Genomic DNA, 17354 nt, shown 5'->3' with positions numbered 1-17354 from the left:
CAATGAATCTTCTAATACTTCAGTGCACACACGAGTTGGCACCACTGAATGGTGGCAGCACCGAACGAGTGACTCATAGCCGGTCGCCGTCTGATTGGTGGAGCGTTAGCGCACTTTGCCGCAGTTTAAACGTGGAATTCGTCCCGCGTCTCCTTCAAGTGCGTCAAAAGGACTCGTTCAAAACAAAGTGTTTATTCGGAAAAATAGTTTATTTCAAAAGTGTAGTGCCTGAATACATCCAGCAGAAAGTAACCTGTCTTCTGGAGAGGAGGAGTTCACGAAGTATCTTGAAAGAAGTCAACATGCTGCAAATCCGGGGGTAAGTAACTTTGACCTCTCTTTTCTTTGCGTAATAAATATTTCTCGTCATGTCCTGTAAAGAATATCAAGAGAATATGGTCGAATTTTGTATGTATCTAATGAAAATTGTCTTACCGAAAATGTTTTGAAGTTTTCTTTGACTTGATCTGTCTTTAATGTGTATTGGTACTGTTGGCTGTGGTCCTTTGTAATTCATGATAAAATCTTTGGCTGATTCTAAAGCATTATACACAAGTTGAGATTTTGGAGCTCTAGCTAAATATACAACACATTCTGCTAAAATAACATCACATTCTGGCATTCCGATCATTTCACATCCATGCATTGTGTGAACTGCTATTCCTAAAATTTTAAATTTTTCTATTTGATATTGAAAGAAATATTTAATTGTTATATCATAAGAAATGTACCTAAAGCATCAGGATCCATTAGACCAACATTTTCACTTGATATTCTTACTAATCTTCTTGCTATATCTACCGGATCTTCTTTGATTGCCATAATTCTTGCTAACCAATACAAAGCTGCATTTGCGTTACCAGCTTTTATTGATTTATGTAAAGCAGAATATAAATGATGCGTATTTTTACTTTGTCTATCTGATAACATATGTGCTTGTTTTAAACTATCTTTGATATCATCAAGGGTAATTGATGCACCATGTAAAGGATTTGGTGCATCCAATATTTTAGTCTTAACTGCTAATTCTAAGCCATTTAATGCAACCCGTGCATCCCCATCACATACTTCTGCTAGCCAATCAATTATGGTTTTATTGATTGAGAAACCGGGCTTGAAACTTACACCTACTTTATTCTGTAAATTATTTGACAATCTTTGGTTTTGGGAATCATATATTTCTCCACCAATAGATAAAGTTGCTTTACAAAGAATTTCAACAATATTTTCTGGGGTTAATTTATTTAAAACAAATACACGACATCTACTTAATAAAGCAGAGTTTAAACTATAAGAAGGGTTCTCTGTGGTTGTTCCAATCAAAGTAAATGTGCCTGCCTCAACATGTGGCAGGAAAATATCTTGTTGAAGCTTATTGAAACGATGTATTTCATCCATGAAGACAATAGTCTCATGATTTAACTTTGATCCATTCTTTGCTTTATTAACAATATCTCTTATACTGCTGACACCAGAAGAGGTTGCAGATAATTTTATAACATGCACTTTACTTCCATGTATTTCTTTACTCAAGTTTGAGATTACATTAGCAAGGGATGACTAAAAAAATGTTTAGGTTATTAGGAATTTAAAAACTAATAGCATTTAATATTCATATTACCTTTCCACATCCTGGTGGACCCCAGAAGATCATACTAGGAATGCATCCTTTTGTTAACAACTGTTGTAACACTGTATTAGAACCAATAACATGTTGTTGACCTATGTAATTATCAAGGCATTTAGGTCTCATTGTTTCAGCAAGTGGAAACTGATCTTTGTTTGGCATTGCTTTTGATTGATTCATATTTATTACATCCATTGTGGAACTTCCTTTGTGTTTCTTTGCTAGATTTCTTTCATCACATTCCTCTTTAGGGTAGGACCTCTTTAGGGTGGATGATGTATTCTTTAGAGTTACATCAAGTGATGCAAAACATAAATCAAGGTGACTTGTTATTTCTTCTAGAGAATATTCTTTTCTACACAGTGGACATAACATATTTTGATTCCAAAATAAAGTTTTAAGTATCACACATTCAATTTGATCTTCACATTTCTTTTTGCTTTCTGTTGAAATCAACAAAATCAATAGTAGCGCCATCTGTGCTGGTCAATAGTTGTCAGTGGGTTTCATTTCAAGTAAAAGCATTTGCTTAGAAGTGTATACAGTTTTTGATATATTTTTATTGATAATTGAAGATAATAAGTAATATTTCATAGTATAAGCTGAAGAAATGTTTTCTAAAGCAGGTTCATAAAAAATAAATGGGAATTGACAATATTTCATTTTGCAAAATCAACTGAAATACTGAGTTGGAAATAAAAACAAGGTGATTCCTCTTACACCTTTAATAAAAATGAATTATCTTGTAAGTTATTTGTATGGCAGAAGAGTAATTTTCTCAATGAATGAACAATACCTTTTTGCAGGATATTGTCTACTGAGAAAATTAATTGCTTATTCCATAAATATGTCCAATGTGTGGAACAGGAATCTTTACCGTCAACAGCAAGAAGCATTTGTTTCTGGTCATGGTGGGACAACATCCAGAGAAGTTGTATATGCACTTTTACCAAACATATGCAGCATTCTTTTAACTATTACTACACTAGGTCTTATAAAAAAATTTATTCATAAAAATGTTAGGGTTCTTATAGAATTTATATTAATCGTAGTACCATCCATTTTATGTTGCACAATATTATCAGAGCACATTGCTACTGTGTGTTGTGCTATGATGGTGATATCTATTATCAACATGCTATTGCTAGGAATTAATTCAAGTGCTTTGCCAACGTGCAATGCAAAGCTTACTTATGGCAAAAGGCCTTTTATTACATATTTTAGAGCATTGACTAACATAATAACAGCAATATGTATATTAGCTATAGATTTTCACATCTTTCCTCGCAAATTCGCGAAAACCGAGGTGTTTGGATATAGTTTGATGGACACTGGTGTTGGATTATTTGTTCTAGCCAATGCTTTAGTAGCTCCAGAGGCTAGAGACTTTTCTCCAAGACTCAGAATAGGTTTCCTTCACACTATATCCAGGAACATAAAACAATCAGCTAGAAGTTGTATTCCATTGTTGATATTAGGTTTTGGCCGGTCTGTAGCCATTGAAGTTCTAGGATATCAGAAACACGTAACTGAATATGGGATTCATTGGAATTTTTTCATAACTCTGGCTTTTGTTAAACTGTTCACAAGCTCCATTACAAGTACTATCAATTCTAAATACTCATTGTTATCAGGCATCTGGATTTTAGGAATGCATGAATACATTTTAAGCACCAAAGGGTTGAAACAATGGGTTTTGAGTAATAGACCAAGAAATGATTTTGTTTCTGCTAACAGGGAGGGAGTGGTGTCTGTACCCGGATACGTTGGGCTTTATTTAATAGGTGTAGCAATTGGTAGACTGATACATTCCACTTATCAGAATTCACGCGGTCAAAATTCATTACAGTACAAGCATAAAACGTTCCATATCAAATTGTTCGGATACGAATTCGACGCAAGTTACAACGAATCCATGATACTGTGTATTAAATTATCTTTGATATCTGCACAAACTTGTGCAGCCACTTTGTTCTGTGATTCGTATTTTAGAGTTTCGAGACGGTTAGCAAATGCAGGCTACTGTATGTGGATACTTACCTTAGGTAGCATGTTACTTACGTTATTATTATTGGTAGAAATAATTACGGACCTATTAATTCATGCAATCACGGATTCAGAATTCGTGGAAAAGAAAAGCAGAACGCACAAAACGAACGTTAGAAATAAACGGGAACACGTAGTCGAAGAATCTAAGGAAAAGATAATTGTAGATACCATCGAAATATTGGAAGCTGTGAATTACAATGGTCTGCTTTTCTTTTTGTTATCAAATTTAATGACCGGTGGTATTAATATATTAATACCAACGTTATATGTGAATCAATCAAAAGCAGTGCAAATATTGATTGCATACATGGCTGTAAACATAACATCAGTTTTATTGTTGTATAGGAAACAGGTACAGATTAAGTTATAAAAATGTACGATTCGTTGTACTAGTCACGCATCAGGGTATACAATTTTATATATATTGTAATGTATATACACAATTAACATTAAATCACAATCAGCCTAAGTGACTGATAATTTCAGAGTATTCTTCATTGTCCTCGCGTAGATGTATAAAATAGTATCCATATTTATTTATTTTTTATTAAAATAAATATGTACATATATCGGTACAAAAATAAGTAAAGGGAATTAATTGGTAACGTGTCGTTTAATTCGTTCGACATTTAACTATAGTATTAATCTAGATCTTTCGTTGTCATCGAAATTAATCGTCTATCATAGTCATCATAATTCATCTTTGGATTGAATAACCGGCTTCAATTCATTTGCCTTTTTTGCTTTTGGATCCTGCTCTTCATTAACATCGCTTATTCTCGTCTGGTTCTTTGCTTCCGTTCTTTTTCGTTGCGCTCTTTTACTGACGAATTTTTTAAAATCGTTATGATTTTTTACATAATCAGTCGCGAGCGAGACTATACGCAGGAACTCTTTAACATCGAAGCTATAATTCGTGAATTTCGCATGAGCTCCTCCGTCAGGATGCGTACCCTGTATGGTTTAAATTGTTCTCGTGATAAATACAATTACCTAAAGATTCTCGAAAAACATGAAATTCAAATTGTTTGAAATACTTACGGGGTCTTGTTGTACTAATTTCGAGGTATTTTCCCACGTGAAGTACTTGACTCCGCGTAAACGAGCGAGATCCTTGTAACATCCCGGATCTTCACAATTATAACTGAAGAATAATTACATGTAAGACATGCTTACCGTGGGAAAATTATTTAACACGTTGAAATTTAAGATTTTTTAAATAGTGGGCCTCTGGTGACCCATCAGTGTTAAATATACTCACATTTCAAATACAGCTGCCCAATCCGGTAGAAACATTAAATGCGTCAATCCGGCTCCGTGTATACCAATAAAGATATCAGAGTTTCTGGTTATTTCTAATTGCTTTTTAAATGGAACTTTTTTATTATAAACTACCTGCGAAAATATAACGCTTTCACTATCACATCCCAATAATTCTTCTTCCAATTTCGACAATTCTTCAATAATTCATCCTATTATCAAGTATTATTCTTAAAAACTTTTAATTTTTTACCTTTCTTACTTTGTACTCTGGATTCTCTTTCAAAGCTTTCACCAGTTCGTCCTCGTTTAAGATTTTCCTATACTGGGTATCTCTGCTAAGTAAAGTTACTCTTATTCTTTGGTTTTTCCTCTCGTGAAGAGGTATCCGTAATCTATGCAGCAGGTGGTCGCCGAAAGCTTTGAATAGTCCACTTTTTTCACAGCCGTAGATCTAAAATGATTCGTTCTATATTAAGATTCTATTATTATAATTAGAAAGTAAGATGTAATTTAGAAAATGAGAGTTTAAATAATCGTACAAGAGGTGTATTATAATAAAGACCAAATATCATGCGCGGTAATAACGGGAACACGAGATTCTTGAAGCAGACAGTTTCACCGCGGAACGTTTTTAAATCCCACAGCGGATTTCTCGTGAAAGCATCGAACGCGTCTTGGAACGCTGAACGGTAGCTGAAAGTGAAAGAACTCTTGATACCTAGATAACTCGTGGTTTTTCTGTTGCGTCGGTGTCGATTACCTGTAGCTTTCCCAGATCATTATATGATTATCAGTGCTGAAGGCGGCGGGGTGCGAGAGGTTTACGTGCAATGACGCGTACAAGTTGAAAAAGTCGCAAAAATGATGATACATATTTACTACTGAAACAGAACGACTTCGACAAATGAGTGGATGCCGGATGTAAAGGGTATCCTGACAAGAAATAGCCAATATAAATTCATTTCCTTCACGCCGATTTTCTAGAAGTGAAACTTCACCGATGATAAACAAAAAAGTGTACCATTGTTGTGGTATTACGAAAGCAATGGATCAATTGTTCCTATCGAAAGATTTCTCTGCCACAGATTTAAATCGACTATTTTTTATCTGAAAACCCTTGATTTTCATATTCGTCGAAATCGATCACTATCAAATCATTTCTTACGACTTACTGGCGTCTATCTTCATTATATACGTAGGTTTCTCGATTACGATATCACAGTCACCATTGACAATCGGTGGTCGAGGTAGTTTTCGAAAATTTCTCAGTTCAGGTCCCCAGGACTGCAGAGGACTGATATGATCCGCGTTCTCGTTTAGTCTTTTCTCGTTCAATCTGAATCGCAAAAATATGATTCATTCATAACACACGATACATCCTGCAATTCTGTGTTCACTCACGTGCAGTATCCACCGATTTCACCCTCTTTCAAAACATCCATTTTGTATCGTATAGGCTCGTTTCTTCGTATCAGATCCGTGAAATTGATCATGATGTTCCTTGCGCGACAGAATCTCATGTGTTCCGAGCATTCTAACGAGGAATCGTCCTTCAATCGAAAACATTGCACCTATGAATTTCATGGGTTTCTTTCACGATTAATTAATTTACCAATGAAACTTGCCACGAATAAAGGCTCGCAGAAGATGGACATTTCTTTCCTTTGGTCGCGCACGTAGCCGAAATCCCCTTGAGCGTAAAACGTTTCTAATTGAGCCTGTTTCGTGGTCACCCATCCTCTGTGGTCACCTGGACATTGAGGAAAGGAGAAAGAATTTTCGGTTTTGCAATTCGGCTCGTAACCCCAGCAAGCTTTGGTATCAAGACTATCCTAAGTTTTTCCAAAAGAAAAATTCTTCGATTAATACGTGCCCTTCGCGAATGCGACGATCGACGATTCTTAACGTTTGCGTTATTAGTTGTACCTAGTGTTACCTTGTACGGACAGGCGGTATCATTGCGGCACTCTTCGGCTACCGTGGGAAAAGCGTTGAGGTAGTACTTGATGTGATCAGCCGGTAGATCAATGCCCGTGTAATTAGCGTAAATATCGGCGACGATGAACATCAGCACGATCGATACCGAGTATTTAACGGAGAAGACGTAATCCATTATCGCGTTGAGCATCGCGGTGAAAATGAGCCGGGTTTCCCTGAGACGGACTCGTGCACTCGCTTTACGGAGTGTGAATGGAGGAGGAACCACCTGTGCGAGTAGTGTAGGTGTACGACCTCACCTATTCAGCGTGTACTTTTTGTGTCGCACTAACACGCTTACCCCTACACCCACACAATCGTCAGCGTGTCTCCTTAAAAGAATCGGTGAAAGTCAATGCTAGACTAGCCTTACATCATTCATAGGAACGATGAGTATCTACCCACCTAGCTATCCTTGAAAATCTCTCGAAACAACGAGCTTAGACGGTTTCCTTTTTATTTTTGTAATCATACCGGCATCCCATTGGCCCAATCGGTAATACAGCCGCAAGTATGTGCACTGTAGACAGAGAAAAGATGATTATTTACTTACATGAGTGGAATCTGTGTGTACAGACCGGATGTCTCCGCGTGTTCTCACCTCTCTCGACTGTTGAGCCAGGGAACTTCGACGCCAAGCGTCTGATTTTACTTTCACACTTGTTCCAATGGTCGGTTCTGTATAGTTTCAAAATGGCCGAACACTGTACAACTTCTCGAATGACTGCTTTTCATGCGGGAAATATGCTCCCCGCATTGTGCACACGATGGGGAAGGAATGAATTGAAACTCGTGATTGATTGATTTATGGAGGGTTGAGAAGGTTGTCGTTTAATTGAGGAGAATTAAGGATTTTTCTGGGTGTTGTTTGAATCCTGATGTCACGACGCCCCTCACGTGGTCGAATGAGCGTTTGTCGTTGGCCACCTATAGTTGGCTCGAATAAGTTTATTTTGTATATTATCCAGCAGATAAAATATTTTTCTATATTTGCAACATCTGATAGTTGGATCTCTTTATAATCAGCTGTGAATAAGGGTAAGGGCGATTTCTATACATTTTCAGTGGGTACCTGAGAACCGCCATCGCTCTTACCAGTCACAGATAGAGTAGGATCCTGTTAGAAATATAATTTTTAAAGTTCCCACTTAGCATCGACTTCAGTTAAAATTTTCAAAACATTCATAGAATTTTCCTCCTCCATCATCCAAAGCCTTTAATTTTCAGAGCTCCTCTGACTTTCTCGAAATAGAACAGAAGGCAGCTTTTCACATTGTTAAATTATTTATTCAAAAACTCTTGGTAGAGTAACGGGAGAACTCTAGAGTCTACCTATAACTACATAGGATATCGAGATCCTATAAGGAATCATTCTGCCACGGGACCACTATTGTCCAACGTCAGTGCAGAGTGATGGTTTCCGTTATTCAGCATGTTTCTACGCAAAATAATGGCGGTATTGACTCTTGATAAACCCACGAGACGCACCTTATGCTAATTCCTCGTGGATACGTCAAAAACTGTTTCGACGTATACGGTAGAGACAGTTCGATCTTCTCTCGAGGCGTGGCCGATGTAGATCGTATCTTTGCAGTTTATACGATTTTACTGGCCGAAGAGAGATTCGAATCTAAGGGTCTCTCGACGTAGACTGCTTGAAATACAACGAGTCCCACACTCGGTTAGGCATGAATCGTTACGTAATCTGGAAGACTCGGATAGCTGCAGCTCTTGTTGCTCGCAGGTGTCTTTATCGATTCGCTAGAAATCCTTTCTATGCAATTAAAGCCAGGTTTGGAGCAGCTTTCATTGTGCTCGATAAAAGGAACATGCAAGAAACTTATTTATTTAGCACAATTCTTGCCTTTCTAATTTCATTTTCGTATCTTCCAACGTAGCCACGTTGAATTGGATAAAATAAAGCATAACATACGTGGGAACACAATGGACACGTAACAGCAATGAGAATTTCCTTTTGGTCGAACCATAAACATGTTGCACCATGGTCTCCACTTGAACCCTAGATCGCTTCTTCTTCAAATGAAACTACTTCCTCAAGCTCGATTTCCTTCAACTTTAGGGGTTAAAAATTCGAATCAAACGAAAGGTGCACGGTTCGATCTTCTTTCCGTCGGTATTATCGATAATTCACAAATCAATGCTAATCGATGCGAAGGAATCGAGATATCGGATACGAGGGACAATAGCGTATAGGTACCTCCGGCGTCAACCTGCCACGGCGTGACCCGGAAATGGATCGCGTTCGAATAAGCTGCTATGTATGTATATACAAATACACGTATAGTACCGTGGAGACATAGAAGAGTGGCCGGCATGGATTGCCGTGGATAGATGGAGGGAATGATCTACATCGATCACGATCACGGCACCCTCAGACCGATCCTCGGTCTCGGTGCGGTTACAACGGTACCTCTTCGTTGTCCATTATCGACGAAATCGCCATCATCTTTCTTTCTGATAATTTTATCAGTACTGAATCGTCTCTTTGTGAACGGTTCAATCTGATCGGGAAGCATTATTGATCGTGGCGAATGAAAAATGCCGTTGCGTTGGGGAATTACTCGAATCGGTCCCGACTCGACCCACGCCCATTGGCGTAACTAGGTCTCCTGTTGAGGGTGGGTCAGATTCTTTTATTTTTACCAAAATAATAAAGGAACATTGCGCTTTAGTTGAAATAGTTATTTTACAAATGTTTCTTTACTTGCTTCGATAATTTCTGGAAAAGGGAATCAATTTTCACTCGGACAAACCCACCCTGGTCCCCAGCTTATCGTCAGTTACGCCAATGCCTACGCCTCTGAACGCTTTGGAATAATGGGGCAATGGTTATAACGGAGCGTTTTGTATGATCAATTTCGCGACAGGATTGCGCAACAGTTTGATAAACGGGCCTCACGTGGAACTGTAACACGTAGAAATGTGGCGTGCAAGTTGTAAAACGAGCGCGTGGCATCGGTGTAACGCGCGTATTGTCCCGCCACGGTGGCGCCACGCTTCACCAGGCGACAAGATGCAACCTACGCGAAATTCACCGCTATGTAATGTCCCTCATAGAGCTTAGGGTTCCTCCCGCGGTAACACGGAGAAAATCGTGGGGGCGGATCGTCACCGAGCAATTGCAACGGGTGTCTTGCGAAACCAGAACAGGGGATCACCCACGCGACCCGAAAAAAAGAAATCAACTTCGTGCGCGAATTTCCCCGGATAGTACTGCTTTTCCTCAGAGGGAGATACAGTAGAACCTTCCTAATTGGTATTTGGACACTAGGGATTCTAGTATTGACTGATAGGTTCTGAAAGGACCTCGTCTATCAACTTGCGTGAAGCGTGCACCGCGTCGTGCATTATCGTGAACCTACCTGTGTCTTTTCTCTTTGCCACCCACGCTTGCCATTTGAATGCGTATATACAGACATAAAGTGTAACGATTACCGACCCTTCATGCTGGATAAAACGTTCGGTTATCGGTAGACAGTACTTTGTAGATCCTTCGAACAAAAATCGTAAATGCACGCGTTACTGTCCGTACCGTAACGAACATAAATCCTTATCTTCGCAATAAAACCATTCGTTAAATAGAAAATTCGATTCTTTGTAGTCGCATCGTTGGTTCGGTCGGAGATAGTTGGGATGCTTTTAAAGGTATGCACTTGGAGAGAAAACAGTGCTCATTAATCATTTTTATAGTTCGATAAACGAACGCCAGCTGACTGCTTCATCATCGCGTAATAATTTCGACCGCGAGGGAATAGACGTTTCGAAATGACCAATTTATGGCGCGAAGTGGCGTGTAACAGATCGTGGAGTAATTGAGAAAGCATGATATAATGTATCCACATTTGTAATGAACTGAATTAGAATGCGATTATCGTGATTGGTAGGGACCGGTGCGGCCTTAGGATAGAAATTGCCCGGCGGCGTTAGACGCGAGCCAAAGAAAATTCCATCACACGCTAGCTTCTCGTTAGCGACGCTGGACTAATCGCTTAATTAATACATGATAAATGTTCGTAAATCCGGCGTCGAGTCTCGCGAGGCATCCTCTACACGTACTTCGTTACCGTGGCCAATTAATTACGTAGGGGAACCGATTAAAACGGAGACCTGCATCCAACGCGCCGGAGGAGGAGAAAAAGTCGTCTTCAACGTCGGTTAAAGGCCCTCCTCGAATTTTCTTCACGGCATCCACGAACGATTTATCCTCCTCGCGTTGCCGGGGTCACGGGGTTACGGTTCCTGATGTCGCGCTCATGAAAAAAACGCGCGAACCTTAAAATATCGCATGGGGGCCGGCGAAGTGAGTTTAAGGTTTCCTTCGTCCGTGAAGGATCCTTAAATTCAAGGCGCAGTACTTTTGAAAGCCGTCCAGCTTGACTTCGTATAACTCTCGAACCGCGGCTCGCATAAAACACTCTCTTTTGAAATTAATTTCGATCGCCGTGGTGCTCGATCTTCAACGGTGCGCAAATTTAACGATGCAGATCGACCATGCATAATTAACGCACGATGCTATCGATGTAGTCCTCATTTTTTATTATGGTAATAATAGAAACCTGTTGCCCTGGTGCAACGTCGATGAAAAATTGCCTTGTCTCATCGATCAAGAAATACAGGAAGTTCGTTAAATTTTCATTTCTAATCACTGATTTACACCGATTTCGCATTGTATTACAATCGTAATAACAGTCATAATGCGAGTAATAGCGCGACGAAGCCGCAGAACCGTTGAAATCCTCTTGTACAATTCGCGACGATGGATTACGTTGTCGTAAAGAGAAACGTTAATACTAATCGTTCTATTGCGACAAATCTGTTTCGGAATTTTGATAGGAATGCTGTCTGGCGATTGACCAAGATGTCGTCGACCACAATGACAAAACTTATCGGTCGTTCTACTCGCTCTGAGATGCTGTTAGATCATAGATGGTGGTCGGTAATTGAAATATTAATGAGACATCGGACAACCCGGCAGGTATATCTATGTATGGGTGACGGAGAAAGCTCGGTCGCTTTAATATCGTTTCGAATGACAATGCGAACGGTCGCTGCTGCTAACACGAGGACTCTAACGAATTATTATCACCGGTTCGGTCGATTACGATGAGACCATAAATCAATACTTTGTCACATCATCCATCTTAAAAGTGTCTTAATCTCGATAGACACAGCTACCACATTAGCCGGTCCTAAACTCTTCTTTGCAATTCAAAATTCTAGCTCGGACGTTCCGTATTATCCTACGACCGTCTCGTGACCGGCGATCGCTCTTCTAACCGTTATTCCTAACCGGAAAATAAATTGGTGAACAGAGACGAATGTTTGACGAATGCTGACCGTTTAACGTCTCGTTCTAAGAGATAGACGTGGATGGCGCAGAGGTGAGGACGCGACGGGGGGAAGGTTTTTGCTAACGTCAACGACAACTTGTCCTGCGGTGTTCACGATTCGACCTGGGCTACGACCTCGGCGTCGTAAATTTCGCGTCATAGCGGTTGTCACCGAGTCATCTTTTTACGAGCGTACCACGACTCGTATTCACGGTCCGCTCGGGACATATCCAGCCTCGCGAGCCCTTAGATCGGCCAACAGTTGTTAAGAGGATCCTCTCGGTTGGTAATCTCCGACAGCGAGCACGGTGTCCCTTTCAGGATGCTTCTCTTCTTACGTTTTCAAGAGTACGACCGCGTCATGAATCAACCACCTAGTCAAAATATATTCTCTCTTTGAACAGGGAGTACTGGGACCTCCGAGTCTGTGTACACCTATCGACGTTAGATTGAAATTGAATTATTCAGCATATTTTTATGCTGATGTGATAATTCTCTCGCTACTTAAATAATTCAGACGAATCATCGCGATTAACCTCTGCAGCCTATGGCTAACTTTGCCCCAGGACGATGCAGTTGCATTCTCTCAGGCGATGCAGTTGCATTCTTCCAGGCGTTGCACTTGGAGCTCTCTAAGAAAACCGTTTAAGGTGCTTATGATTTTTAAGTTGCAAGTAAATGCACACCGATCGGACGTTCATCATCTGATAAGCACTCGAGCTTTCTCCGCGTGCAATTTCTGCGGTTCGCCTGAACGTAATCAGGTGCGCACGGTTTCTCAACGCGCGCACCTATGCAGCAGCATAATCACGGACAATGATATTGCATGCAGGTGCGGTCTAACCGTACGATCTCTGTCTTTCTCTTCGTCATTCTCTGTTTGCCACCCCGGTACGTGGAACCGATTCGCACACTTCTCGCGTTTCCATAAACAGACGAAGAAAGTATGCATTCCCGGACCGGTGTGGTCTACGCGGGAGAGCAAAAGAGTGTTCAATCGGTGGCGAGAATGGACGAAAAAGAAACGGAAGGACACACCTGCGCTCCTCCTGATAGCGAGTGGGAGTTTCGCGATGGATAAGAGCGCCTTTTCTCCGCCTTTTCTCCTAGGGAAGGCTACACTGTATTTCAATTATCATCGAGACGCTTTTTTACTCCTTCGATTGTACCCGATTTTTTATTTCAATCGTTCCCTCACGGCATGGAGAATTTATTCCCGCTCGGAAGATCGTTTGTCCTCGCGGATCACGGGGTTAAGAGTCGAAAAATCGGTGGCCCAGCGGGTTGTCCACGGCAGTGAGCGCCACATTCCGACTCGAGGCAGATTGGCTCGACATCGAAAACGATTCTGGCCGAAAACTGCCCTACGGATCCCTACATCAAGTGCCCCGGTTATCGGGCCAGATCGAAAGAACAAGGACAGCCACGGCCATAATCGTGGATCAACTTCTGGCTACGAACCTGTCTTGTACAGGTACGAACACTCGGTAACATCGGCTCCATCTATTCATCCTCTATCGCCCAACGAGGTTCCTCATCGTGTCTAATGTTCGATCTTCCGAATGGAATTCTCTCGAGATCATCGCGAAGGACAGAAAAATCCTGGAAACTTGAGAAAAAACCTTCGAACGTGAATATCTGACTAATTGCTGAACGATTTCCAGCGAGACGTTGGTCCCAAGAGGGAACTGGTCGAGCAAGAATTACTAGTTGCGATGAAGCTCGTAGCCATAAGTACTGTAATTGCTACTTTGCGCGGTAATTGCGTTCTTTTCTTTTCTTTATTACAAAAGAATTGCTGCTACGGTAAATTGAAAGCGGCTACCCCCGGTCTATGAGTATCTGCCAGTAATATATCTCGCTTTATAGCGCGTTAAAACATGTCGCCGGGGACAGGGAATCGCATTATAATCTTATTTGGTATTACCAGTGTCATCGGTAATTAGGTAAGATGATGTTCTGGTGTGCTATCTCGGATACTTTCCATCCTCCTGCAGCGTACATTTGATGTTGCCTTTAATGGCCATCAGAATGTAGGGATTATATCGCTTAATTAGCTCTAACCCTTCGCCGCTATCTCCTTTATGAAATCGTTAAGCGTCGTTCTGTGCGTGTGCTCCTTATCGGATGTTTTAAGCCACCGCGTTTCTGTCCCTCGTTATCTGTTTGCCGACTGCTGGATAGTTGGCTACTTATACACGTTTCCACCGTGCCAATCCTACTTTTTCTCAGCATCGTTAAATATAACTGCTACTGCGGGGGAGAATTTATTGGAATTTCTTCGTAATGTCTGCTATAAGGATCGGTACCATTTGCTCTTAGAGAGATACAGTCAAATGGAACTTCGATTTTCTTCCAGAAATTTTTCAAATAGCCTCGACGATCTTTGGTACCGATCCTGAATTTGCATCATCAACCAAGTGCCACAAGATTATTGTCATCGTGATTGGTTACACTCTCATAGCCTTGATATTTGAGCAGGATGACCAAGCCGATTTTCGCGTCAGCTCGTGCAAGTCAACGTTTTCGCACGTTCCCTCCCATGCATCTCGGGGAGTCTGTAATCGGTGTCGTTGGGAGCGCCGTGACAAATTTCGAACGTGCGAATTCCTCTCTCGCCATGCGATCAAGCGAGTGGAACGATCAAGTGAAAACTACCAATTAATGCCGGCTAACGAAAGCATTTATCATCGGTTACACCCGTTGAGTAAGAATAAAAGGCGCGTGATCGATAGCGCGCTAACGATGAACGCGGATAAATGTTTCTACAGTTAGTTGGTTGATATTTTTCTCCGCGCCACCGGGTCCCAGGCCGGTGGATCGAAGAGGTGCAGGTAGACCGTCGCTACGGAACTGAACCGAGGTGGATCTACACCCGCGCGTGGATCCTTTCTGGCCGGTCTATGAATCACATAGGAGGAAGAAAGGGAGAGGTACAAAAGGGGGTAAGCAGGAAATGCATACGGGTGGAACGGAGAAGAAGAGAGGAACGGAGGTCGGTGCACCATGAAGGAAAGCAAAGGAAAGACGGTTGCGCGGGGCAAGCCGAGCAAACCGGGGTGGTCTCGGCTTCACCGTTGACTAACTGCGACACGACAAGCTGCCATACCCGGTTAAACTCTCCCGTGGCTCGATTGCATTCGACGGGGAACAAATTAATGTTTGCTCGCCGCATCTGGGTCGGACGGGGATTTTCTGGGGACCGAATGCTTGGAAATAACCGAATCGCATGCACCGGCCAACTTTATCGATGACAAGGCGATGAAACGTATCGAAATACGCAACAAGAGGACTGGTCCCATTGGATATTCGATACAGGGTCTCCCGATCAAGAGGTACTGCCACTCGGCTGACGGCAGGTGAAGTCAACACTTCCGAAGCTCGTAACGCGTGTGCATTCGTTCAACCGTTCCAACAGACTGTCCCTATCAAAAGTGGTTGCCCGTTAGGATGAAAAATTAGCTTCCTAGAGGAATATTAAATCTGGTAGGACAATCGGTAGCTATCTATCCGTTGGAACGTCTAAGCCCCGTTCTAAACGAAAATTACGCAAGACACGCGATACCGTTTAGAGACCGGGGAGATACGATTAATTGCCACGATTTGTTTCATCCACTTTAATGTATGTACGTATAATCGCTGTCATTTGTTCCTTTCTCTCGACAGCCGCGCCCGAATTTCGTCCTCTTACTCTGCTCGGCGTACACACGGATACGTGGTACACGAGGAATCGAATCGATCTGGAAACGATCTAGCGCGTCCAGGTAGACATTCGTTAAAACCTCGTTGCCGCAATAATTACGATCGCGCGCGATACTTTTCCACGATGCCTCGATAAGATCCAGCGCTCAAGGGTCGCGCAGAGACACAATCTATAATTACATCGGCGCACGTTACGGACCCAGACAAACGCCAGTCCCGCGAGATCGAGTTGAATCGTTGTTTCGATGCACGCATTCGTACCGGTAACGCGTTATTCCCCGAATGCTGGAGGTGCAACGACCCGACACGGCGAGAAACGAAATCCTTAATAGAAACTGAAACGACCGTGACTCATTGACCCGCGAGTAAAACCGTCGAATTATTACCGTCGTTATTTCCCAACGATATCGTAAGCAACGGTAGCACCGCAATTGTCTTAGCTAGTCCGTCGAGATAGGTATACGTTTCATTTACGGAGCTGTCCGAAGCGTTCTGGCCTAATCAAGTTGATCCGACGAATGGCAGCGGGTAAGGATAAGCTGAGGGAACACGATGAACATTCGCAGGCGGCTTACTCCAAAGGGAAGCGGCCGTACTTACGTCGTTTAGATAAGAACCACGATGGCCGATATGCATAATATGTTGGCCCATATTGGGACAACCGAGCGGCGCAGCTTCGAGCCGAAGAGACGTCGAGTAGCAAGAGGAACGGTGGAAGAGAAAGGGCGCCGACAACGCGTGGAACATCGCGCCAGGGATCGGCCTGTTATTTGGCTGTCAGTAATTCAGTAGCCTCTACGGGACCTCTGAAGATCCACTGATGCCGCCCCTGAGGAACCGGTAACCTGTCTACCGAATCGATCAACCTGTATCTCGTTCACTTACCCTCTCTTTGCCGCTTGCTCTCCCTTTCGCGATCGCGTTTCTTGCCTCTCGTACCTGCGCGACCAACGAAACTCGCCTCCCTCATCGTGTAATCAATTTACCGCACGATTATTAAGAAATTTATTAACGAAATCATCGTACCCTCGTTCGGGATAATTTATTCCACGACTATCAACGTGTTCGTTCCCTATCAGTACATCTACTTTACCGTCCATGTTGTTATCTAGCGGTAGCAAAGGATAGCATGCCGGTAATCGTAAACTAAATCACGATAATTATTCGCGGAATAAGATGTAGCCGTACGTTCGCCAGGACTTTCCATCGTCCACAGGATTTCCCGTGTAACCATCGCTCGCCAAGAGCTGCTAGGTACTTTCTAACGACAAGGAATTCGCCTCTCCTTCTTCGTCTCGCACCGTACAATCGTACATGCGCGTACCGCCAGGTGCAAATTCTTCTGACATCATCGTCGATGTACGTGATGCACACGTTGCACTTGC

General features: G+C 42.0%; 4 protein-coding genes across 7 annotated transcripts in view; 2 read left to right on the top strand and 2 right to left on the bottom strand.

Moving 5' to 3' along the window:
- The first annotated feature begins 2 nt into the window (after positions 1 to 2).
- Positions 3 to 17354, top strand: part of LOC123988450 — a 168967-nt gene continuing 151615 nt past the window's right edge. The window contains exon 1 of the mRNA XM_046288606.1: positions 3 to 319. Within this exon, the coding sequence (XP_046144562.1) occupies positions 3 to 319 (317 nt within the window). The remainder of the gene's footprint in view (positions 320 to 17354) is intronic.
- On the bottom strand, positions 262 to 2078 carry LOC114876465 (ATPase WRNIP1-like). 2 transcript variants are annotated; one of them, XM_029187972.2, is made up of 4 exons: positions 1622 to 2078; positions 732 to 1560; positions 436 to 681; positions 262 to 373 (listed from the first exon to the last, which is right to left on the bottom strand). In XM_029187972.2, the coding sequence occupies exons 1-4, from the start codon at positions 2000 to 2002 to the stop codon at positions 276 to 278; spliced, it is 1554 nt and encodes a 517-aa protein (XP_029043805.2). In that variant the 5' UTR covers positions 2003 to 2078; the 3' UTR covers positions 262 to 275. The 2 variants fall into 2 exon arrangements, with proteins under 2 accessions (XP_029043805.2, XP_029043806.2); XM_029187973.2 differs by having other exon boundaries at positions 436 to 663.
- On the top strand, positions 2128 to 4156 carry LOC114876464 (uncharacterized protein At4g17910). Of its 2 annotated transcripts, none has more exons than XM_029187970.2 (2): positions 2128 to 2333; positions 2434 to 4156. In XM_029187970.2, exon 2 carries the CDS (start codon positions 2475 to 2477, stop codon positions 4044 to 4046), a length of 1572 nt encoding a protein of 523 aa, XP_029043803.1. In that variant the 5' UTR covers positions 2128 to 2333; positions 2434 to 2474; the 3' UTR covers positions 4047 to 4156. The 2 variants fall into 2 exon arrangements, with proteins under 2 accessions (XP_029043803.1, XP_029043804.1); XM_029187971.2 differs by having other exon boundaries at positions 2128 to 2372.
- LOC114876460 (EGF domain-specific O-linked N-acetylglucosamine transferase) lies at positions 3991 to 7814 on the bottom strand. 2 transcript variants are annotated; one of them, XM_029187962.2, is made up of 12 exons: positions 7518 to 7814; positions 7322 to 7436; positions 6876 to 7248; positions 6565 to 6771; positions 6341 to 6489; positions 6112 to 6275; positions 5700 to 5820; positions 5479 to 5632; positions 5190 to 5390; positions 4938 to 5071; positions 4718 to 4820; positions 3991 to 4630 (listed from the first exon to the last, which is right to left on the bottom strand). In XM_029187962.2, the coding sequence occupies exons 3-12, from the start codon at positions 7065 to 7067 to the stop codon at positions 4367 to 4369; spliced, it is 1689 nt and encodes a 562-aa protein (XP_029043795.2). In that variant the 5' UTR covers positions 7068 to 7248; positions 7322 to 7436; positions 7518 to 7814; the 3' UTR covers positions 3991 to 4366. The 2 variants fall into 2 exon arrangements, with proteins under 2 accessions (XP_029043795.2, XP_029043796.2); XM_029187963.2 differs by having other exon boundaries at positions 5700 to 5817.

Source organism: Osmia bicornis, chromosome 14 (genome assembly GCF_907164935.1).
Source record: "Osmia bicornis bicornis chromosome 14, iOsmBic2.1, whole genome shotgun sequence".
NCBI classification, from domain to species: domain Eukaryota; kingdom Metazoa; phylum Arthropoda; class Insecta; order Hymenoptera; family Megachilidae; genus Osmia; species Osmia bicornis.
The sequence above is the reverse complement of the archived record's forward strand: the minus strand, read 5'-3'. Positions and strand labels throughout refer to the sequence as shown.